Below are 26,116 nucleotides of genomic sequence, written 5' to 3'. Positions count from 1 at the left end.
AAAAGTGAAATCGAAACAATGAAACAGAGAAATGCTTAATTTCTTTAAGCCAGGTTACAATCTCATCTCACAAACGCTATGCTATGGAACAAAAGACGAGACTGGCTTGCTCGTTGAAGAGAAACTTGCGCAGGGCTCCCACTACTTACAACAACTACAATTACAGTTATATTTTTAAGCATTTGATTTTATTGGGGCGGCACGGTGGGCGACTGGTTAGAGCGTCAGCCTCACAGTTCTGAGGACCCGGGTTCAATCCCCGGCCCCACCTATGTGGAGTTTGCATGTTCTCCCCGTGCCTGTGTGGGTTTTCTCAGGGCACTCCGGTTTCCTCCCACATCCCAAAAACATGCATTAATTGGAGACTCTAAATTGCCCGTAGGTGTGACTGTGAGTGCGAATGGTTGTTTGTTTGTATGTGCCCTGCGATTGGCTGGCAACCAGTTCAGGGTGTACCCCGCCTCTTGCCCGATGACAGCTGGGATAGGCTCCAGCACGCCCACGACCCTAGTGAGGAGAAGCGGCTCAGAAAATGGATGGATGGATGGACAAAGGTGCCTCTGTTTTGGTTGGCCTTACAAAAGAAAAGTAGTATAAAGGACACATACAGAAGGCATCCCAATGGCATTGGTGTTGAGGGCAGTGAATAGGCAATGAATGATAGATTTGTGTTTGTCTGTTTGTGCGCAGCAACATTCAAGCTGAGTATATATGATTTGTTCTCTTGGCAGGAAAATGCAGCGTATTTGATTTGTACTCTTGGCAGAATGTGTGTGCGTGTGTGGTCTCTGTGTGTGGCTCTCGGCAGGATGCCTTTTTAGCAACTAAATAAGTGCCTCTTGGAAGGGTCACGCCGGGTGGGAGTTGGAGGGTCATCAGCAGTAGAATAGAACTCAAGTTTGTATTTGTTTATTCACTCACATTCATCAACTCTGACTTCAAATGGTTTTCACTATAAAACAGATAGCATTTTCCATCAATTATTACAAAATGATTTATTCACCCTGGACTAATGGGGAAATTAGATAATTCTCAGCTAGTCAGTCAGTAGTAATCACACTGAACAATGTTTACCTTTCGAATAAATGCTCAAGCAAGTGTATCGCATCTCCTTCATTAGTCCACGTGTGAGAGTATGATCAACTCGGGCACGTAACAAAATATTGCATACTCTGTTCCCCTCAGGAGGCATCCTGATCAAGATAGTAGACTTGAATAATTTTTCCAGGTAATATAAGGTGGGCCCCCTTTTAAGACAGGCTATGAAAGAAAATACCTAAACAGAGACTAAAGGGGATGTATTTACATAATTCCTTTTTTTTTTTGCTTTAAGAATACCATCTTTCTTGTGTTTTAAACTGCATAGTAGACCTCCTATGGCAGTTAGAAGTTATTTTTATAAGTAAGCATCTTGTGACAATCACTTGATGACAGAGCTGCATTCAGCAAACGGTCTCATCAAAGAAAGTGTAGAAATAAAATAAAACATAGGGATGGGCGAGGACTGATCAAGTCGATAACGGTCTTATTTCAAGGCATTGGGTACTTGTGAAGGCTGAAGATACCAGCCACGAATACTCAAGGCAAAAAAAATAAAATAAATAAAAATAAAAGACAAAAGAAATGACTTTAAGTCCTACTCATCAGTAGTTGGCGCTACACTGCGGAGGTTTGACAAATCAGTGAATCATCATGTGCGTCAGAAAGAAAGAAGGGTCTTTGTTGACAATTATCTGTCATTGGGTTCATTGAAATTTTATGTATCAGAAGTACCGGTGGAATCTGTACTCATACTGATAGCACTCTGAAAAAAATGTGGTATCAAACATCCCTAATAAAAAAAAAATTGTGACTCTGGAGCCCCTGATGTTAATTGCCCTTAAAGAATTAAAATTCAAAATTTTACCAACATTTTCTCCAAATTTGCAAAACAAGTCAAATAACCGTCATGCAAAACATCAGCATATCTAATGTGACTTCCTTATTTTTTTGAGAGACTTCAGTATACTGTGCTTCGCATATTTATTAGACCATCATCCAATATAAAAAGCATATGCCACAGCTGCTATAACTTAGTATTGGCAACCCATTACCAAAATTTTTTTTTTTGTATGTTTTTTCTTAATTACACTTAAAGGGTCATCATTCATCATTTATATAATTCATTGAAATCAGAACCTTTTTCACATCTAGCAATGGAGTATAGTCCTCCTTGATATTGTCATAGAAACATAATGAAATGGGGTGAATAAGATGCACTGAACATGTGTAGGTGACCAAGCAGATACGTCTCAGCAGAGTCAGACGTGCCAGTTGGAGCGCTCCGGCAAGCTCAGAGCTGTAAGGACAGCGTGACTTCACATGTGCGCTGTGGGAGTGTTTAAATTGTTGCCCAAAGCAGTGGTGTCGTACTTTATACATAGACATTATCAAAGGAGCACAAATGGGAATGAACTTTTGGCACACATTCTCACATTTCTTTCCCGAATCAGTTGAGCTACTGCAGCAGTCTGTTTGCTCGGCCTTGTGTCGTCAGAATGCCATATTGGGAGAGATCAAGTGCTTTTATGTAAATGCTTTTTATTAAAACATTTTGTCAAGTAACACTGGGAAAACATAGTATATAAAATATACACCAATAACAATAAAATGGTGTTAGAAGATTTTACCCGTTATCGAAACAATTTCTTGTCTGACCGCATTATGTTTTTCCTCACCCTTTTATTTACTGATCTTCCTCTATTTTTTTTCTTCAATCTTTCCTCTCACTTCCCCTCTACACACATTTTTAAGTCTAAATTGGGGATTTTAGGGTGTTAGGAACAGAGATACAAAGCACCAGTGGCTACTCGGTAAGCTCCTAAAAAGAGAAAATGATCCAACAAGCATCCAAGTATTTTCTCAAAAACAACCCCCTCCCTCTTAATCACCCCATTAGCTGCCTCTACTTTTCTCTTAGGGTGTCCTCAAACTAAACCTCAATTTTTGGAAGGTTGGGGGATGTTTATTAAAGGATAACAAGTCACATTATGTATTGTATATTGTATTGGGAATTAAGATATTAGATGAAACAATTTCTTGACACTAATACTAATTTGATACTAATTTGTTAGGGAGAGCCAATTTAATTTTTGTTTCTAAAATGTAATAGATACACAATGACACAATGCCTCGCTTTTTAACATGAGAACATACAGGATGTCACCCTCTTGCAAAACAATGTCAATATGTAGCGGTAGTAGTTGACTTTCGGGACCTCTCTTCAGGGGATACCATATCCAGTCACTCGCATGGTTTGTCTGGCACAGGTTTTACGCCAAATTAATCGGGCGTGGAACTAGCACTACAGCTTCAGTGGCATGGTGTTGGCAGTACTGGTAGGGAATCAAACCCACACCGTTTTCATGAAAGGCAGCAGCATGCATCATATGACACTGAGATGAAACATAATATGAAGTAATCACATCATATGAAAGCACACATTCAATTGAATTTGAAGATATCCAGTCATACTGCCTTCCACGTTACTGTATTCCGTGTAGTCATTACAAGAGTAAAACAATAGACTGTTGTCTTTATTATTCACTCCCTTCTCCTCTCCTCTAACTATCTATCTCATCTCCCTTTTTTAAATTCACTCCTTCTCCCCTCTCTCTTTTTTATATTCATAGGATTTTAAAATGTCTGTAATAGCCCTGCTAGATCAAAACACTCCTTCTCCCACTGTGTGCATGTGTGTGTGCTTTTTTCCATGTTGTGTGTGTGGGTGTGTGCGTGTGTGTGTGCGTGATTTGCATATCACAGCTATGCTCTGATTGGCAAACTGGCAACGCCGAGTCCAGCGGGGCATATTTTTTAAGAGGCCCTACCACGCACACAAAATCAGGAGCAGCCACTGGTCTGTATCAGAACCTAATGAATAATATGAAAGAACTAGTAGTAGGGGTTCTCCATGAATTGTCCTGTAATGCCAAGCGCAATAAAAATTTTATAACCATCTTTTTATGGGCACCAGACATAAGCTGTTATGAAATAGTCTGATATTTTATTAGCCGTTTGGTCTAGGTTTTATTGTCTCGAATGAAGTCGCCTTGTAATGTATCATATTTGACCAGTCAAGATTATCAAATATGATGTTTTACTACCTTAATATCCAAGGGAATTGACAGTAATAGATTCAAAGTGCGTAATCTATCATAACATAAATTAGTTATCAGCAATTTGATTGATGCGCCATTGTTATAAAGTTTAATCAAAAAGAGAAAATATAAAACTAAAAATTAGGTCAACCATAGAGTAAATCATTGGAAAACTACAAGGATGTGTATGGGGAAACACGATGCAAAAAGTCTGAAACCTACAAATTTGTATGCTAAGAAGTGAGCTCTCACAGGCTTCGATTTCAATCCCACGTGGGGCACAATATGTGCACAATGTTGATCCATCCACATAAAATGAGGTTGGAGGACACAATTTAACCCTTATACTTGGCCCAAAGGCTAAGACTGAGCACAATCCTCCAGATTGGGATAGTGTGCGCCTCACACTCCCACACTGACCCTACGTTTCCTGGTGAAGGTCTCCAGAGACTTACTTACATCATCTGCAAGGAAGTAGCCTTCTAATTTACAAGCAAGTGGACAAATGAACAGAAATATAAAGTTCCACAAGGTTTTGTCTTTCAATGTGTATAATTCCGAAAAGAAGACTTTTGAATCTCCAACTGTGTCACCTCCTACTATATATAACTGCAATTTTTAACACAAATTTCAAAACTTTCATCACTTATTTACAGTCCAGCATCTTACTCTGATATGAAATATGAGGTTATATATTGCATCAAAAAAGGCCACATTTTGGGCTGATGTTTACATACTGTCATTCATCAAAAACAATAATATACAGAACATTAGATTTACATTATGATGTAGATTGCTTCCTCTCTTCAGATATATTGAGCTGCAGGAGACCTGTAGTGAAAGTGTAAAAATTACTGCTCTGACCGCTAGACCACCATCACCCGGAGCTGCAGTGTGTCGAGTGCTCGGCCCTGCCTCTCCTCGAACCAGCGACCTCTTATTCAGCACTGCGATAACAGTCGCTTTATCTGAGCAGCCTACAAACCAAAGGATGTGAAATGGAGTTTTAGTTGAGATGAGAGCTCTCTGAGGGCCAATAATACACACCTTCAGACTCTCAGTGAAGGCAAAAATCAATGCTGATCATTGCAGATAATCCACTGCTATAATGGTAATCCCCAAGTTAAACAGTTAGTCAGTCACACAGCGTACAGTATGCTAAATAACTGCTGTCATGTACCCCCCTTGTGTGTCAAGGAAACAGAAATAAAATGAGACATGCTGTCTCCATTCTTGCTGCTTGTGCATCTCTACAATACATGACACAATACAACTGTGTTGTTATACTGAAGGAGCAGCCTCGCCAGTTTATGTTGTATGAGCTGTTTATATTTGAATATGCAACTTTTACACATTGTCAATGGCCTGCAAGGACCCACTGAGGATTCCATTCACTGAACTGCATTATTTGTTTGCCATAACAAAAATCCATGTTTTAGTATACACATTATGAAGCATAGACAAAAAAAATATATTTTTTTAAATCCAGATGATATACAGCTGTGGTGCCCATATACAGGTAAATGGCGATATAATGAATCATTTCACGTGTGTGCGTGTATTTTTATGTATGTCTTGGTCGTGACTTGACAGCCTGAGGGGAATTATGCAAATGAGCCCAGCTGTTTGCTGCATTGGCAGACACTGCTGCAAGTGAGAGAATAGCCTGTCCTCAATATTCCCCTGCTGTCACGATGCCGCGACTATTCAGTGAAGGCATCTCAAAATACATTAATTTCATAATCAGGGTTCTCCATACGTTTTGTTGACTATCCATTTGTGTTGTTATAGTAATGAATAGTAAAAATGGTCTGTTTAAGTTCTCTTTCTTACAGAGGGCGTTTTCCTTGTTCTGTATATAAAGTGCCTTGAGATAACTTTTTTAGTGAATTGGCAGTATCTTAATACAAATGACTTAAACATTTGTTGACTTCTATAAATGGGGTATTTCATGCCATAGATCTCTGACTATAATTCATGAGTTGACAAAACATTTTTGACTGACACCATGAATTTCACACACATTATGAAACCTCAAAGCTCTTCTTCCACACACTCACATGGACTTAATTATTTAACCCCTAGCCACACATTTAAAATCTTTACAGCTATATATATATATAGACGGGTTGGTTTATTTGGGAAAGAATTGATGCTGTATTATCATTACATTTATTTATGTAGAATCTTGCATTAAATTACTTTTGTTATTGGATAATTAATGCCATTATAACTGATTGCATTATGTTTTGGGAGAGAAAGTTAGTAGTTTGGGAGAGAAAGATAGTTTCCTGTTGCTAATAACACAGTCGCCACTTAAAAGGAATTATGAGCTAGGTGGACAGGAAGAGCTGCAGCCTGGCTGGTGAAGGTTTTAAGAGCACACAGCAAGTTTATCTGAGCTTTTCAAAGATAAGAGCGGCGGGAGTGAATTAAAACAGTAAAGTTGAAGCCCACAGAACAGTCAGCTGGCACATGATAAAACATTCTGTAGAGCTGCAGAGTGTGGCTGATATCTCTCAGTAGGCTGGCCTCTTAAAGTGACCTCTTTCACATTACACAAACTCATTTGATCCACCGCTAACATAAAAATATTGATCACAGACCAGCAGACTGTTACGGAGACCAAAATCTAACATCTGCAGTTTCATCACTGCTGCTACAAGCCACAGCGTAATCATTTTAATGAAGGAAAATAATCATCTGTCAATAAATCAGACCAGGATGATATAAGTTGCTGCCGCAATGTGCTTGGTAAAACAATGGAAATATTTGTTTTCAAGAAGACAGTAATTAAGAAGTTACATTTTATGAAAATTTATAAAGTTTATGCCACTTTAAGAATATTTCACATTGCTTTGCATCACAGGCTGGATCTGAAGGCTCAGTTTACTTAGAAAGCAGCACTCTAACTATTGAATCTGAGTTGCATTATTTACTTTATAGTTAATAAATAAAACCATATTTTAATTTACAGGGCTCTATTTTCGAAGAGAGCGGATCTGTGGCAGGGCACAATTTTGATTCTGATTTTCGTGCAAGCCCAAGGCTCACTACGCGTGTTAGTCAATTTGGCGGACCGGTCAGCGCCAATATGGGCGTTCCGGCAGGCGAGGGTGTGTCAAGTGACAATTTGGTGGCCGAAAGTCAATCTAAACTTATGCCTGCTCAGATCACAAGGTAGACCTTAGGTCTAACGCGATTTTGGTGAATTTGATCGGCGCACAGGCAGACAGATAACTAAGGTCCCTAGACATATTTAAGTCACCAGCAGTTATCACCAGCTAACTATTTAAACTATTATTTAATAAGGGTACCCGCTCACATTGTCTGTTGCCACATCATGGCCTCCACTCACGCAGGGATCACTCCGATTACGCATCGTCCTCTTCCACAAAGATAATGGTGACAATGTCTTCTTTGAGACTGTCAGTTGCGCCACATTTAAAGGGAATGAGAGGAGCTGCTTTATTAGCGGCGAATGAAGTCCGCTGTAAAGACACACAGTAGTGCAGCCTGCCATTCTGTAAATCCACTGGGCTGCACTGGTCTAGGAAATTACCAACACCGGTCTTACCCGCTCCTGGCGAAAATAGGGCCCAAAGTGTGTAAATATGTTTTTTAAAGGATATTTCATTTCTAATCCTGAATTTAATCCTTTCTAATCCCTAATACTGTTGCTTAACATTATCAACGCGTCTCAATGACATTTCCTCCAGTTGTTCATAATGTCCATTTCTTTTACAACGCGTAATGCAATAATTGATTTCCCTTCGAGATTACATCTTGACTTGCATTCTTTCAACTGCTATCAATTGATCTTTTCGGTTGCAAATGAAATTGCTTGCCGCCAAAAAACCACCAAAGATAACAAGTAATAAAACATGCCTTGGACTGGATTTCCCCTTCAACGTACAGTACATGTCATGATTTCAGAACTTGTGTTTCTCTTTACATCCCGCCTTCCCACTTTATACAACAATTTCTACTAATATTGTCTGTCATGTGTGTGCGTGTGCGTGTGTGTTTGGGGGTGGCGGGTGGGGGGGGGGGGGGGGGGGGGGGGGGGGTGTTAGGCCCAAACATTGAATAGAAACAATTATTAGGCCAAAAGGCATCTTCTGGAAATAGCATAGAACTGAAAGTAAAGGGTAAATAAACAAAGACATTGACATGATGAAGACTTAACCAAGCTGTTATTACACGTCAGTCTTTATCAGAGTCCATTTTCTTTTATCACACTCAAGTGTCATATGACGGCTTTTTCATTCAAAAAGGCATAAATGGAAGCCTTCTCTGTGAGCAGAATATATTTTGTTGGCGTAGCCTTATGCTGATTACTGACTGGAGGTCTTAGTCCATCCTGCTTCTTATTTACCGCTACATTAGTGGTGAGGCGGCGTGTGTGCGTTTACACATGACCGACAGAAATGCCACAGTGGGTTTTCAAATCAGTGTGAAATTACATCAGCTCTATTCTTTGAACTACTTTGAAATGAAACCTGTCACAGCACTGTTGGAAAATGTCACCTGTCAGCTCAGAGTTTACCTTCTTGCCGCTTCGTTCATAGGTCTAAATATGCTTGAGTGTTGTTTACCTGTGTATTTCAGACAAATGTCACTAACAGAGCAGTGATTTCACATTAAGTGTTTCACTGAAGCTTCAATAATGTATTTGACAGCCTCTTTCATCTCTCCTGGTTTAAGAGATATTGCCTTTCTTTGCTAATTTGAAATTAATGATGAGAATAATTATTTGGAAGGTATTTTAATAACCTAGGCCGACAAGATGTATTCATCTGTGCAGTTTCGTACTATCTTAACAGGATTTTAAAACATTTAATAGTATTATTTAAGGTTATTCAAGGATGATGCCATTCAAATAACATTAAAATCTAAAAATCTAAAAAATGTTCTAAAATCCCAAATAATGTCTTGTCTCTGGTTTTAACTAAAGTTGCCATGTGTGATAAGAACATGTCATTTCAGACCAAGTTTCATTTTCAAGTGCAAGTTCAAACATAAATGTTTAAGCCTTAGCCAAGGTTACGCTTTGCAAATTAAAGTTTTAAATAACAAAAATAATTAAATACTTTTCTTTGTGTGTTAGCTAATGATATGCCGAATTTTTGGCCACCAAATATTTTCAGCCGAAATGGCCCAAAAGTACATTTTCGATTTTTGGCTGAAACAAGACGGCCGAAAGTGGGTGCTGTGATGATACAAGCATTTCTCTGGATAAAGCTTGGTGTGGCAACCAACTACGAAATGGCGTCCTCTGAGGGTGTTTCCGTCTCGCTGTTTGGTGGCTACAATGGTCTGCCAAAATATGTCTCAACTAGGACTGGGCGATAATTAAATCATAAAGATGAATATCTCAAAATACCTTTTCCTTGATAAATCCACGATCAATAGACGTAGATAGAGTGCATTCGTCCATGTTTTGACAGACAATACAAATAGCCAATAATAATGCAAGTTGCTTCGTGCTGAACCAATCATGTGGCGTCAATAGAACCATGACGTTAGGTTGACGCACACAGCACATCAGCAGCGAGACACAACAGGTGTAAATGTTTGTAGCCTACTTCTGCAGCCATGGGAGCATGCTGGAAAAAAAAAGAAATTTAATGTTCCCTCGGAAGAAACGACAGGAGGCCAAAAATTTTCATTTTGTTTACTAACCATTACTATTGTGTGAACATTACTAGTGTTAACACAATGTATTTACTAGTGTTAACACAGTCTACAATAAGCATTAGTCAACACGTACATATCCATAATAAATCATTTTACTTAACGTGACAGTTGTAATCTGTACTCTTTTGTATAGAGCAACAACTTGACAGAATACCTCCTCTAACTTTCAGTAGTATTTTTAGATCTTTCAGCTCATTGATTCAAATTAACAATCGTTTCTTCACGCTTTGTTTGCCTCCTGCTCCCATCAGCCTCACATGGAAGACTGTGTTAGCAGCTAGCCGCTGAGGAAAGCAGAGCAATTAAATCCAGATATTTCCCTCAGGAGATGGTGGAAACCAAATCAGGTCTTATATTCACCAGGCGGATGCAAAATTGACTACCATGAACATTATGTTGCTCTGTGCCTTCTGGAGGAATAAGTGGCCTTCTGTGTGCTTACACGTTTACCTTAAATAGAATAGAAAATAGACAAGCTATTATTGCCACACAGTGTACTACTAAATTGTATATACAGTAGATTCATACAATTTTTATTGATGGTATATCCAGTAATACTGTGAGTCACAGTATCATTTACTGTTTAATTCCCGACCGTACATGACTATATTTGAACTTTGAATAAGGGTATATCATTTCTGCTAATTGATATAACCAAGTAGCAAGGACGTTTCATTCAACCTCAGTCATCAAAATGTCCACCTGGATTTATTATACTAATAAAATGTATTTTCTTGTACATCATTTACATGACTACTGTTTTACTTGTTAACAGCATATTAAATATTGTACTATGGAATTATACTATACCATGAACGTTCTAAGCATATTCAGATTCTAATTCCATGCAGCGGCTCATGTTGTTGACCAAATGTATGCGTGCATGTGGGTGTGTGTGTGTGTGTGCATGTCTGCGTGCACGTGTGCGCGCACGTATGTGTATTGTATGTATGTGTCTGATAGTAGGTTTATCTGGGAGTAGATTTAAGTCTACTGTAACCGTGTGACAAAAGTATCAAGAATGTTATTAGTCTTCCCTCGCTTATACTCACATATGCAAGTGTGCACGCACAGATACGCACGCGCACACACCTCTGGGAGTAAAAGGCACAAATCGATAATTCCATACTGCTAACAGAAAGCTTCCACAGCAGTTTAAAGGCTTACATGCACATGCGCGCACACACACACACGCGCACACACACAGACACGCACACACACACACATACACGTTCTGTGCTGTAAGACCAATATTGAGTATCTTAAACTATTTCAACGCAGCTGAACTAATTTGAAAACTGTTACATGCAAAATCAATGACGGTGATTTACTAGTCTGTACTTGTAGTCCTTAGGGGTTGTTTTGTTGAATGTGCTCACGCGGCTGGTGTTGGTGCTTATGTTTGAAGTTTGAAGTTGTCAAAGTCTGGACCGAAGTAATTGTTTCTCCCTGAGATAGACGTTTGCAATATGTGTGTATATGAATGGATAAATAGATGTTTATATTGTGTCAAAGTGTGAATTGACAAACAGCTTCTCATAATGTGAAGGTAAATGAACAGATGTTTACATAAATGTGTATATGTGAATAAAAAAGTCACACTGTGACAAATTGATCTACACAATAGGAAATACTATACGAGCCACATCCCTTTGTGTTGAAAGCAACTGTCGATGTCTGCCGACCTGTATTAAAACCACCATCACCAGATAAAACTTCCATGAAAGAAATGTTTGCCAAAGTTGTATTTATAGTAATATACCAAGGTTCAACCATTGTTTTTTTTAGTCACAATGAAAAAAAAAATGGATTCAATTTTTATTAAAAAATATAACACGACAAGAAATTTCCTGTCGGTGCATCAATGTTTCTTGGGAAAACAACAACTACAAATATTCAGCCTTTGAACCTTTGATCACAATGTTGCCATGGTTAGGGTTTGTCTCCTAAAATCATTTTTTTTCTTTTAATGCAGAGAAATGGCGGCACGGTGGCCGACTGGTTAGAGCGTCAGCCTCACAGTTCTGAGGGCTCGGGTTCAATCCCCAGCCCCGCCTGTGTGGAGTTTGCATGGTCTCCCCGTGCCTGCGTGGGTTTTCTCCGGTTTTCCTCCCACATCCCAAAAATTGGATGTTTGAAGAACAGCAACTCCAAAGGCATGATGAGCTTTTCAGCTCACTGAAAGATGAATTAGGTCTGAAAAGAGATTTTAGCCCTTCTTCTTCATCTTCATCCTCCTCTTCCATTAATTGGAGACTCTAAATTGCCCGTAGGTGTAAATGTGAGTGCGGATGGTTGTTTGTTTCTATGTGCCCTGCGATTGGCTGGCAACCAGTTCAGGGTGTACCCCGCCTCCTGCCCGATGACAGCTGGGATAGGCTCCAGCACGCCCGCGACCTCAGTGAGGAGAAGCGGCTCAGAAAATGGATGGATGGAGAGAAATGTAAAAGTTGTTAACAGCATGCGTGGATGTGGGTGAAAAACTGTAAAAGAAGCATCTTGTATTTGATTGGTTCCAGTTGTTGTCATTATACTCCTCTATGGGAAAGTCTCGAGAATAAAGTATATTTTAAGTCCTCTGTCTCCCCACATCAGACTGGCTATCTACTTCTCAGTGCCATATGCTCCAAGCACCATCTCGGGCTCATTTAGAAAGCAACGCATGCACACACCAGCTCCATCAAAGCAAGGGAACAGCTGGTACGTTCGATAGGGACGACTACTCTTCTGTCACATAGTACACAAGCACACACACATGCATACAAACACACACACACACACACACACACACACACACACACAGCACAGAGCTGGATGTTTCATGCTGTTTTGAAAAGGCAAGTGAGGGAGATAAAGATGGAGAGCATGCTGAAGTAAGAGAGTCAGAGAGAGCAGATTGGAAGGAGTTTGGTATGGTCCAATTTATTTGACAATACAATTGTGTCCTATTATATTCAATCTGTACCCGCCACGTATAAGTACCAGAAGTACAACTCAATTTGAACAAGAACAAGACCTGCATGACTTATGAGCTGCTAGTTTTACTGCTGAACTTAAGCATGGGAGTATCTCCAGGGAGGAGAATGCACTTTGAGGAAATCATTGATTAGCAGATATTGTTTAGCAAAACTCTCTAAGTATGGTCATCTGACTGGAGGAGTTTTTTTTTTTAAATAAATGAATCTGCTCTCTTTTTTGGAAAAAAAGTAGTATCTGTTTGACCAAGATTGGTCTTATTGGAATAAAGAGACAGACTCGCCATGAAATGACTTTCCTCAACTTGAGAAACACCCCAGATCCATCCTAAATAGTTCTATTTATTTTTCATAAATATTATACTGAACATCAAGTAAAGTAATTAATAACAAAACTATTGTCATCTCGGCTAAGGGAATGTTCTTGGCTACCTGCATGAAATAGGAGACTAAGCGTGTTTTCGTCAATGCCCGCTGCATTGCCACGAGATGGCAAACAGCGCTGGCACATACACAATGAATGGGAAAGTCGAGGGCGGCATTCATATTGCCAAGTGAGGTGCGAAAAGGCCTTAAGTCATGGCTTCCTGTGAGCATATCGTCTTTGTGTTCAACTAAACAGCCCAATCATTCATTGTGAGTAAGTCAATTTGAGAGCATCACTATTTCAGTATTTTTGTTTGGTGGTGTCCCATGCACCCTCAAGGACCGTGCTGAGGGTGTAGAACTAGTCTACTGCTCCACTGCCAGGAGAAAAACCAGACTGCTCCTCCTGAATCTGAAATTCTACTTTCCGATGGACCCTCCTCTCTAGAACACCCAAATAGACCTTACCAGGGAGGCTGAGGAGTGTGATCCCCCTGTAGTTGGAACATACCCTCCGGTCCCCCTTCTTAAAAAGGGGGACCACCACCCCAGTCTGCCAGTTAAGAGGAACTTTCCCCAATGTCCACGCAATGTTGCACATGTGTGTCAGCAAGACAGCCTCACAACATCCAGAGCCTTCAGGAACTCCAGGCGGATCGCATCCACCCCCGGGCCCTGCCACTGAGGAGATTTTTAACCACCTCGGTGACCTCAACCCCAGAGACAGGAGAGCCCACCTCAGAGTCCCCAGACACTGTTTACTCATAGGAATCACATCAATAACAGTTATCACAATATATATATATATTTTTTTACCATAAACTATTGTCTGAGGATATGTCCAATTACTAATAAAACTGCTAACAAAACACATTTTTGAGAAGGTTGACATTCATTCATTAGTATCCACCAGACTATCATTGATATAAAAGCATAATAAAACAAAGGCCATTGGTCATGTAGCCACTGATTTCCCAGTTACTGTTCCAAAATTCGGTTCAGTATATCCATTCTGTGATTGACTTACCTCCGCAGTGTGGCTCAGACTCAGTTTTGGCAGTTTATTCTTCATGTTCCCAGAGTTTCCACCATACGTTTGAGCACAGTTGAACCCCTCTGGGGCCACCAGAAGTGGTTTTAATTGAGGAGAGTCAATGGGTGCCTGGTCCTGGCCATCCATTGGGCGAACATAGGCTGTTGGCTTCTGCTGCACTGCAATCGGCTTCCCTGATAGGCCACCAAGTGGGAATGTAGATGTGGGAGTGGTTAGACCAGGTACAGGTGTTGACAAAAGTGATGTGGAAGCCAGCGGGGACGAGGATGAGGAGAGGTGAGAGCTTGGTTCAATTTCTAGTGGGGAGCCTGACGACTTGCAATGACCTGCCTCCATGGTAGAAGATCGATAATTTCCACTATCTGTGAGTGAGTAAGAAAGACAAAACAAAAATATGACCAAAACAACCCCAGTTCTTGGAGAATATTGAGATATTCTGTGCTTTCTAAATCGAATCATACAGCCGAAGGATTGTATCGAAATTTAATAATTAATGATTGAACACAAATATTTGTGAGTAATAGCACAGAGTAATTGTTTTTCTTCATCCACTCATGTTGCCCACAACACTTAGAAACTAAAGAAGACAAAGTGCTCTCTCAAGAATTTGAACACATGACAAATTCTCGAGAAATGTTCAGTGGCAGAAACATTTTGGGAAGATTTGACAGTGCCGAGCTTGTGGCTTTCGCCTTGTTTCAGTCTTCAGGCTAAGATGTACAATCAAACTGGTATTGCAACTTAATAGAGGGTTCTACCAACCCCTCTTTGAACTTCAAAGAAGATATGGGAATAGGTATTGCAAGATTTCCCAAAATGTCAAACTAGTCCAAACATTGTTGAAAGACCACATATAATCTGTAACCTCAACTCAACTTAATAGAGCACTTTAAAAACAAAACAACGGCAGTCTTGACAGCTCCACTCTTAGGGAGCTACAAAATACATCATTACCTCAGTCAGCATGTATTCTTCATTTCTGTTTCATCTTTGCACCATCGGACTGCACTACCATTGGTTGTTACTTATGTCAATGATTATTATGGTGACACCTCAACTACAATGTTGTGTAGTTGGTTATTTCTTGTTATTTTCTTATTTCCTGAGTTAGGTTGCTGATAAAATTTGTAAACTCTGAATATTATAAGGTTTGGATTACAGGTGGTGGTGGGGTGGGAGAGGGGGGGGGGGGGGTAAACTACTGTCAGACTTACCTAAGAGAGGAAGAGTTTTTGTGGGGTGTGAAGAATGTCGTCTCCCAGAGGAGGTGGAGGAAGAGGAGGATGAAGATGAAGAAGAAGGGCTAAAATCTCTTTTCAGACCTAATTCATCTTTCAGTGAGCTGAAAAGATCATCATGCCTTTGGAGTTGCTGTTCTTCAAACATCGACACTTTCCCCCTTTCATTTGCAGCTCCTGGAGCCTGACCTTGGCCTTGCTCCAACCCCAGATGGAGGCCTGTTGCCGGGGTGCTCTGTGTATGGCCTCCTTTTGCCCTCTCTGTGGAGCTCCTGGACTTTTTGGAATTCTGATGTGGCAATGTCTGCACACTCGATGACGTTGTTGTTGATGCAGGAGGTTGCATGGAATTTGAGGATGCCAAGGACGCATTTGCAATCTTTTTCCCCCCACCTCCTTCCACTCCTCCCCCCTCCACTCCTGGGCCTCCATTCAGGGTCTCATTGAAAAGCTGGGACTCCATCGTGGCTCTCTCGTCTGCTGAAGTGGTTGCTGTTTGCATGGTGTTGTTGTTGGCACTGCTGCCTTTGGGGATTCCCACTAAGTGGCTCTGGTTTGAATGGCTGGTTAACAGGTCTTTCATTTCTTCATAGGAGCCAAGCGTGTTCTGGACCCGACTCGCCAATGCATCACCTTTATTAGTCTGAAAGAAAGGTGGAAGAGACAGTATGAAAGAAAAGTGACAGACAGGAGTATTAATTAAGATTCCATCTTTCTCTTTTACTTCTAATCACGTGATGAAAAGCCCTCTTTACTCATTCAGAGAGGAACAGGAAGAGATGAATTGGTTGACCACTGACCAGGCACCCGGACAAGATGATTAATTAAACACATGCCGTCCTTAAGAGGGTCCAGTCCAGGCTGGAGCAGTAAAACTAATGGAGCAGGAATCATTATTAGCCTGACCTCACGTTCTCAAGCAATCATCGTGAGAAGGACAGTCTGGCTTCTACTGATTTATGATCCAAAACCTCCTTCAGATGTTATGTGCTCACGCTGAGATGCTCCCCGGAATAGTTAAGAGTCTTTGACAGGTTCTTTAATGATGAAACCACACCATTTCATCATCTGCCGTATCAGCTGGAGAATTTTTAAGAAAGACAAAGATGTAAAGGGTACAGTACTTGTTCCCTAATCCCTTCATGTGTCTTTTCAATCCCATGTTGAATACATCTATGGTATCTGTTGATAATTATGTCGTATGAGGACATGGAGAAATGGAAGCCAAAAAAGGAATAAAAAAATAAAACAAAAAAGTAGTTGAAAAAGAAACGAGGCTCTGTCTTGGGTGTCACTTTTTTTTTTTTTTTTGCTCAACAAATGGCGCAATGCACTGCATAATGTACTCCCTTTAATAATTCACTAGAATTGTGTTTTGTGTGTGTTTGTCATTTTTTTTTGTGTCAATAATCAAATCCAGTAATAACGGACAATGATCCACGGAGAGGTCTGATTGCAGAGCAGGGAATTCAACACGTGTTTTATAAGCCTTGCAGGCTTGAAGATTATCTCCACCATTGATTTTCTTTAACTGAATACAATTGAACCATTATTGGATGATAATTACTCTTATTACTATTACACTTCTGTCATGGAAGGTTTAAGCTCTGCTAAAAGTCACTGACCACTAAACTACCATTTAACTACACACCAGTTACGGTGTGATGTATTTTGTGAATTATTTCACTTACTTTGTCAATTCATTGTCCAATAAATGACACACAGTGGTGAGACATTCAAAAAGTCAATTCTGTCGAACTCTTTAAATTTTAAATCTCCCCTGCGAACCCTGTGTCAGTTAAAGTGATGAATGGAGCAAATCAAAAAATAAAATGTGTGAGTTTAAAATAAATCAATAGGCAAATGAGGCTAATAAATTAACAAAATCGCTTTACAGCTGATAGAAGACACCACATACAGGAAGAGGAAGTACTCATCTATGGATTTATAATCTCAGATGAGACAAATGTAATGTAATTTGCGATTGATTTGTAATTTTTCAATTGGCACAAAAAGCTAGGCACCCTTACCGTAGATTCTAGTAGCAACAGTGGAGGATTTGGTCAGCACGTCTGCCTCACATTAAAGGTTCTGAGTTCAAATTTTGGCTTGGAACTTTTGGTGTGGAGTTTATATGTTCTCTCCATGCTAGCCTGGGTTATCTAGGTACTAGAGGTTCCTCCCACATTCCAAAAACATGCACTTTTGTTAATTGAAGACTAAATTATAAACGTGAGTGGTGATGGTTGTTTGTCTATTGGAGCATAAAATATTACACACAATCCACAAAATGTTTTTACAAAAGTTTAAAATTTGTATTTAAATCATCTCAACAAATGTAATTTTTGATACACACTCTTGCACTACACAAACCATTGTGAGCTAAAGTTAGCTGCGAATAAATTAGCTTGTTTCTTCTCCATCTCCAGCTCATGAATAAAAGATCTGGTGACTGAAGAGAATGAGAAAACACATTGACAAAGAGGCAAAATGGAAAACAGAGAAGGGGATGAACCTGCGTTTGTGTGTAAATGTGCTCTTGTATGTGTTTTAGAGTGAGTCACTAGCTCACCCAAAAAATAGCTGCTAACAACATATCGCTCTTAAACAGGATTAGCAAGGGGATTAGCTAATAGCTGACGGAGAAAAAGTAAATGAGAAAGTCAGACAGCGACAGACACCCTTGATATTAAGGCAGAGGTATGGAGGAAAAAAATGAAAAAGCAACGTTCTCTATAAATCCCTTGTGATAACGAAGAGATATAAATCTCGAAAGTTCACCATGCACTAAGCGAGATTGGGCTGTGAGATTGAGGAGGCCCTTTGATTGTATGCATCTGTCAAGCAACACCTTCACTAAAAACTGAAATCTTTCGCCAGACAAATAAATCAGCAGAGCCCAGTAGCAAAGTGTGCCCGAAGCATTGCATGTATAGAGGAGGAAGATGGGGGGAGGCTGGTATATGAAGCAAATAAATATAAACCCCTGTGGATGGTCAAGTCAGCCGTTTGGCCTCAAGGCTGATAAAATGCCCATCACATTTTCTCCTAAATGGCCACAACATTAGGTAGATGTGCACAATCCAAGAGTTGCACCAAAAACTTTCACTGAAACTGTCCGAGAGAAAATATGTGTTTGAATTCATGTCAATGTGCGTCTGATGCAGTGACATAACATTCTACGGTCTCGTACTGAGAGTTGTTACAAACAGTTCATTTATCTAATTAAGTATCATAAGATCTAATAGAAACACAGAAGCGTGTCAAGTAAAAGACAAAATTGTGATTTATGTTCTCTCAAGGGAACCTCATTGTACCACACTTGGAAAACCTCCAACTTAAGTCAATACAGGTTTTATGATGACAGTTTCAGTGAGATTAAAAATGTATTTCCATTTTACTAGTGGGGATTTTTGTTTTTTTGTTTTTGTTTTTGACACAAACACACACGGTTCAGGGTGTACCCCGCCTCCCGCTTCCCGCCCAAAGATAGCTGGAATGGGCTCCAGCACGCCCGTGACCCTAGTGAGGAGGAGCGGTAAAGAAAATGGACGGATGGATGGATGGATGAAATAATCATTTGCTTCACAGGACCTGCTGCTTTCCACCAATTTATTTGGGGGTATCGTGTATACTGAAGTTTTCATGGCATTTTGTCTTAATTTTTGTAACAAAAATAAAATTATGACTTGGTGTAAAAAAGGGGATACTCAGTTATTATTCTTAAAGTTCTGGTCCAATAACATTCTAAGTTCAAGTCCTGATTATCATAATAGATAGATCGTATTAGAATTCAGTCTAAAATATTTTTTTAAATCTGATTTGTTATTTTAGGCGGCACGGTGGACGACTGGTTAGAGTGTCTTCCTCGCAGTTCTGAGGACTGGGGTTCAATCCCCGCCCCCGCCTTTGTGGAGTTTGCATGTTCTCCCCGTGTCTGCGTGGGTTTTCTCCGGGCACTCTGGTTTCCTCCCACATCCCAAAAAAACATGCATGGTAGGTTAATTGAAGTCTCTAAATTGGCACTAGGTGTGAATGTGAGTGCGAATGGTTGTTTGTTTATGTGTGCCCTGCGATTGGCTGGCAACCAGTTCAGGGTGTTACCCGCCTCCTGCCCGATGATAGCTGGGATAGGCTCCAGCACTCCCGCGATCCTTGTGAGGATAAGCGGCTCAGAAAATGGATGGATGGATGATTTGTTATTTTATTTTATTTTTTGTGCCATTGAAAAATAAAAGAATATGCTTTTAAACAAGGTACATGCTAAAGTGCAAAATATGATATATATTTTTGACAAGGTATAAAGAAAGAAATATGAATGCAACCCTTTGAGCTCCTGCATTTGCTCCAAAATAGTACTGCGTCAGCTAATATTAACAGCTAAATAGTTCCCTTTTTCTTGTTTTTAAAGCATGACATTATCTATTTACCCTAAACTTTCTTCCTTGAACTTCTCTCCTCACTGGTTGCCTGCCTAAGGTAACCCGCGTATGAAAGATCTAACTCCAGATCTAGAATGATGTCCACTTCTGGAGAATACTGTACAGGGTTGTACAAGTGTTTCTGCTCAACTGAGGTTGTATACACCTAATTTAAACACACAAGACTAGAAGATGTATATGTTCTATCTTGACAGGTTAGAGGAGGTGATCCTTAATCCTCACTTTCTTATTATTGTTTAATCACTTAACCTTTTCATCTGAAGTGCTGGGATTGGTGTCACCTTATCATTCTCTCAAACAATCATATACCTGAGTTTAGCACTACTAATGACTTGGAAACATATATAATATCAAAGCCTGAAGGCATTCTCATTATCAGTGTAACCGCTCATGCGGCACCCTCACAAATGAATCGCGAGCAATTTCTAACAGGATCGAACCCACTCCGTTTCTTATGTGTTCTGACAGTCGGACACACACGCTTTCTGTCAAGATTCAAAGCCAGCCTGTCCCAAGGTCGACACACTTGGCAGAGAAAGCATGTGAAGTGCTTAGCTGCAGAGAATGAGAGTTAAATCGCCTGAATCTATTTTATACACGGGGAACAATGGGTGGCCATGGACCACCCATTGTTCCTGCATCAAAATGCATGACTCAACACGTTCTGAGTGTCTCAAAGGCTCTTGCAGAGAACCTTATGCTTGCCGGTACAACAGCTGGCCAAAGGGGAAAACGTAATGAAAATATTAGCCCATAATGATCGACTTTAAGGCCATCAGCGCCTTTATCTTACCCAAAACAATCATTTAAGAGCATCCTGGTATACTAAACTATCCCATTCTCACGAGTTAAGATCGTGTAAAATCATTCCATTCACCCAAATGAAAAGCTGATGTCAAGCATGTCCAATTGTCTTTATCTAAAGATCAATAAAATTTTTACAGCTGGTATAAAACTGTCTTCTAAATTATTATGTAGCAGTTTGAGATTTACAATAGTTGTCATTTATTCATTTATTTAAAAATCATTACATGTTGATTGGCTCGGGGGAAAATCACAGCTTGCGTTATAAAAGGCTATACTAAAATACAATCAGCTCAAATATAAAACCTATGTAAAGTTTTGGCCTTTATCAAAATATTAATGCTCAATTTTTATTGATACATTTGTAGTGCTATTGCATATATATACTTTATTCACCATAATATATAAATTTTGTCCCTCTCATATAGCTGAGGTAGGCAAAATATTAAAGACGATTATGCAGTCCAGTTGTAGGGCAGTGCAAACTAACACTAATAACAGTGTTAAATGCCTAACTTTGACAGTGTTAATCAAAATTTAGCATTATTTTTTCTGTATTTTGTAGTGGAAATAGGTCACTCTCATACTAATCCTGGTTGGAAAACTCTAGCACATTTATCGCTTAGACTAGTATGATTGTGTTACATTTTATTATTTTATTGACATCACTATTGAACATTTCCCCAGACATAAATCAAATATGGTGATTGTGATTCAGAACCAGATGGAGAGTCCAGTCAGTCACTGTTACTTACTTTGTAAGGTTCCCCAAACAGGTTGAATCCAGTCGAGAACAAATCTTCATCCTGTTGGACCTCCTGGGTCCTCCTCTCCCATTCTCTCCTTTTCAAGACACTGCGCTCTGACTCCAAATGGCTAAAAGGAAACCAAGAGAAAAAAGCTCATTAGTGCTGCCTACTGAGAACGATCCACTGGCAGAAACCACAGTCTTTTATGTCTGACGTGGACAATATCGAACACCTACATAAAAGCACGATAGACAATCCTCCAACCAGCTATTTCTGACCTCAAAATAACAGAAAACAAACAGATAGAGATTACTTAATTTCCACAAAGTAAAGTGCAGTAAATTAAAGATACAGTGTTGCAGGAAGTCGATTTCAAGATATGCTTACAAGTAATGAACTTTTGCATATGTTTTAGTACTGCTCAGGTTTGGAATCGTGTCAGTCTACTTAGTGCAGCATATTAATAACAATTACATTATACATGTCACAAGAACAACCGAACTAACTCGCCATTAAATAATGACAAGTGCTGATGAATAAGAAAGAACAAAGATAAACCAATGGTTTTAAATGTAGGTTGAAATTATTTTTGGACCTCTTTTTATTAAAGCTCAACTCTTGATCGCAGTTTCAGTGTGACCTACAGTCTTAAATTAAAAACGTCTTCAAAGTCAGCATGCAACCATCCGTTGTGTTCTCTAAGAGATGTGCAGTTTTGATTTGTCAGTTTGAATTCATGCTAAAGGAAGTGACCCTGGTGTAGTATTGAATATATATTTTTAAATGTTATCACAACGAAGCTCTGTGGCAACATGTTCCCAAGGAAATGAGACAATGTATTTATTTATTTTTAAATCAAAACAGGAGATTGACCCGGACAGCATTAAAATTAAACCAAATATAGAAGAAAAAAAACATTGCTCTCATCTCAAGGTTCAGTTGCTCAAAGTTCAGTTGTTTACCTAAAGGCAGAGTGAAAACATAAAGCATTGTCTTGCACTAATAACTAAACTGTTGATGAAAATGTGTTTTTTTAAATGAATCGTTGACATTTTCATGTAATACACATGAACAGGAAGCCCCATCGTCATTTATTTTAAAATATAATTTATGGCACTGCATGTTGGCCCTTTTAGTGTATTTTGTTGCAGCAGTCGTCATTGCTATCTTCAAGAGTTAGCTCTGCTGGCCTTTGTGCCCTCACACAGAGCTCCAACAAGATTTTCACATGTGTCAACTTTGTTTGCTAAATATGATATGAACTGTTGTTCCTCAGAGTAGCGATGCACATCTCTTTTTTGGTCTCCTCCAGCTACTGCAGTATATATGGATGTGTCTCTCTCAATTCTCCTCAGTGCTTGTCAGCCAGCAGTTAAGTCTGAATGTGCCCTGAAGATGTACTGTACAGCGGTGCATTAAAAACTATTTATCATCAGCACTTTTGATCCAAAAGGCCAGGCATCTGATGAAAAAAAAAGAGAATTGTGAGCTCTAATACAAAAATGTTATAATAATTCTTCCTCTAATCCATTACGTATTTTGAAGTAAAATATGGCATCAGATGGTCAGTTTCATTCATTTTTAACTTTAGTGGGCTGTGTGGGAACTGGGTGTCTAATCCCGTGTAGTGTTAATGAGATAAGCGGCCTCATTCACTCACAGAGCGTATGCACAAATTTGTGATTAAATTGTGCACACGCAGGGTTGAAGCACAAATCTATGAGTCATCAATATGTTCGTACTTGTATTTGTGTACTCTGCGTACAAATTTAGAACCACCTCAGACCATAAGTACGCACACATAATGAAGGATCAGCTTTTGAAAAAAAGACGAAACACACCTTTTACCCAAAGCACAACATACATTGAAACGGCAGTCATTTATCAAAACAGTAACGATAATAACTGAAACCGGGAATTTGCTAATGAGTTGACAAAAATGTCGATAAATAACGGTGAAATGGACACTTTTCATCACTTTCACCCTGGTTCTGTTCAAGTGCTAATATGTGCTTTATGTGTACGTATGTGTAGATTCACTGCTGGCGGGCTGTTGGGAGTGGTCACTCAACGAGCGATCAGGCGTGTACCCGCGTAACCAAATTTCCTAGTTTAACCAAGGGTTCAAAGTTTTCATATCGACCAATAACGCTACAAATCTCAAACAACATTTCCCGAAATTTAAAGTTCAAAAACAACTGTCAAAAGCATCAATCAACTTACTTGCTCCTACAATTACCTGAATTCTGTATTTTTCTGTGATTATGCAAAATGTGATGTAAATTGATGAAATCGCACACACACCACCGCTGGTGTGGTTGAATTGTGATGCACTCCGATCGGCATATGGCTCATATGTTCTCTGTCGCTTCCAGCGCTAATTTCATGAATTCCACCAACTGCCTCATGGCTATGCTATATTTATTCCTCACTATGTATTTTAACAACTTATGCAGTGTTTGTTCTTGCTTGGCTCTTAATTTGTTCATTATAATTCTATGCATGTTTTCAGTGCAACGTTCTCGAATTTAACTTAATTAATTAAAATAATTCCCACCATTATTAGGCTATAGGTTTTCAGTTTCTGTCTTTAGCAAGCTTTCCGGTGACACCAACGTTTTGTAAATAGAATAAAGATTAAGTTCTGAAAGTTTTGGGGCCATCTCTCGCAATGTTAAACCTTCGCGTTTTGGCTTACATGCGTTAGACAGCTACCGTTTATGCAGATTGTGTCACGTGTCATAAATCCGACAGGTGATTTCGCATAGATGCACAACTTGTGCGCAGAGTAAAACATTTTTACTATTACTGAATGAAGCCCAAAGTTCCTACCGAACCACGGCACATTCCCTTTTTGTCCCTACACGGTGTCGAGGATAAAATCTGAATAAAATGGGCTTTTAATCAGTCGTTCTGGGAAGAACTATTTCTTGGCTTACTATATATGACACCACCCATTAGTGCTGCTGGGTATATGATTCATGTATATTTCCTGTGTAAAACAGCTAGAAGCATGAATTTAAACAAGCGATCTGTGGAGAGTAGTAAGGGTGCTGATTGTTTTCCTTACATGACTGTTAACGAAATACTACGTTTTGCCATGCCAACCCAAACCTTTTCAATAAGCTGCGATCCAACAGTCTACTGAGATATTTACAAGCAACTCTTCGAGTTTTAAAGCATGCGTGAACAAGCACACGCTATGTGCACGCCCGTGGCCTGTTCACCCAGGAAAGGGCGCCTGTTTTACCCAATGCACTGCCCAGAGAGGAGACAGAGTGCCTAATTAGCCATCAACACAATTAAAAGAGACTCTCTTTGCCAGCATCAGACCTCGCCTCTGACATTTAATCTCCTAGTAAAATGCAAGTGGGAGGTAGGAAGAATGGAGAGAGGCAATGAGGAGAAGGCAAGAAGGGAAGGGAGGGGGGTCATCGAGGCCCATGGGAAGGAGGAAAAAAGACCGACTTACATCTCCAAGTGACTGTTTTTTACAAAGGAAAGAAAATAAGAGAATAATGAAAGACTGAGTAGAAGGATGAGGAGTCAGGACGGGGAGACAGAAAGAGAGAGAGAGAGAGAGAGAGAGAGAGAGAGAGAGAGAGAGAGAGAGAGAGAGAGAGAGAGAGAGAGAGAGAGAGAGAGAGAGAGAGAGAGTGCATGTGTACATCTCCAGATGTGGCATCATCATCATCATTTGTCAGTGCACAGTGATAAGTGACAGCTCAGTCAGTCACCAGACACACACACACACACACACACGCACACACACACGCACAGTAGGAATGTACAGTATATTACCATCAGTGAACTCAGATGAAATAAGCATTATGACACTCCGCCACTGGCACTATACATTGATGATTCACGCCAAATAAGATGCGATACAATTGATGATAATTTGAGCAACATAGTATGAAGAAGACAAATGAGTTTATTGCATAAAAAAAACATTAAAAGTTGTGGTTTTCATTTCATGCAATAGCTCACATCGTGCCGTCCTTTCACGTGAGTACATAATTATGTTGGGTGGATATTTCCATACTCCGATCCTGGAAATGATTCCCAGCACAAAATATGGCCATGTCTACACTGAAATGAAATATACAGTAAAACAAAGCTGTCACGTTTATTTTTAATAATTAATTGTTGAAATTTTTAGTTTACGATTTAAATGTATTTTTCTTACTTTACTGTCATTTAAATTAATTGAATGTGATTTGCGCATGCATTGCTGACTTGGACGGAAGGAGCAATGTTGACATTGACTAGAAAAACTGTATAAACTTTGTATTTTGCTAATGTTACAGTTAGTTTAAATCATTTATGTCTTTAGGCATGTACATGTCCTTTACTGGACGTAATATTCAGCCCTCGAATCTGACACAATATTGTCTAGAGAGTGTAGGCTATGTACGGTAGCATACTGGGGACGGGAGGAGCTGTTGCTTAAACGTTTACATTTCTCTCATATAAACCACAAATACGACATAAAACGTGAAATAATAAAGGTAAAAGTGTTTGCCTTGTGTGAAGCTTGTATGAGTGTGTGAATGTGTATGAGCACTGACCCTCGCTGCTGTGCTTTTAGACTAAACTAAACTCAGCTAAGTTACCAAGAGCAAACGTTTTGGCCAACAGTGATAATG

General features: G+C 39.6%; 1 protein-coding gene across 3 annotated transcripts in view; it reads right to left on the bottom strand.

Annotated features, from left to right (window-relative positions):
- aff2 (AF4/FMR2 family, member 2) overlaps nt 1-26,116 on the bottom strand; it is a 153,631-nt gene that overhangs the window by 71,370 nt on the left and 56,145 nt on the right. For all 3 annotated transcript variants that reach the window (XM_061686251.1, XM_061686252.1, XM_061686253.1), the window contains exons 2-4: nt 21,474-21,594; nt 15,449-16,115; nt 14,208-14,596 (exon numbers count right to left, since the gene is read on the bottom strand). In XM_061686251.1, the coding sequence (XP_061542235.1) occupies nt 14,208-14,596; nt 15,449-16,115; nt 21,474-21,594 (1,177 nt within the window). The remainder of the gene's footprint in view (nt 1-14,207; nt 14,597-15,448; nt 16,116-21,473; nt 21,595-26,116) is intronic.

The sequence above is a fragment of the Phycodurus eques genome, chromosome 9 (assembly GCF_024500275.1).
Source record: "Phycodurus eques isolate BA_2022a chromosome 9, UOR_Pequ_1.1, whole genome shotgun sequence".
Taxonomy (NCBI): Eukaryota; Metazoa; Chordata; class Actinopteri; order Syngnathiformes; family Syngnathidae; genus Phycodurus; species Phycodurus eques.
The sequence above is the reverse complement of the archived record's forward strand: the minus strand, read 5'-3'. Positions and strand labels throughout refer to the sequence as shown.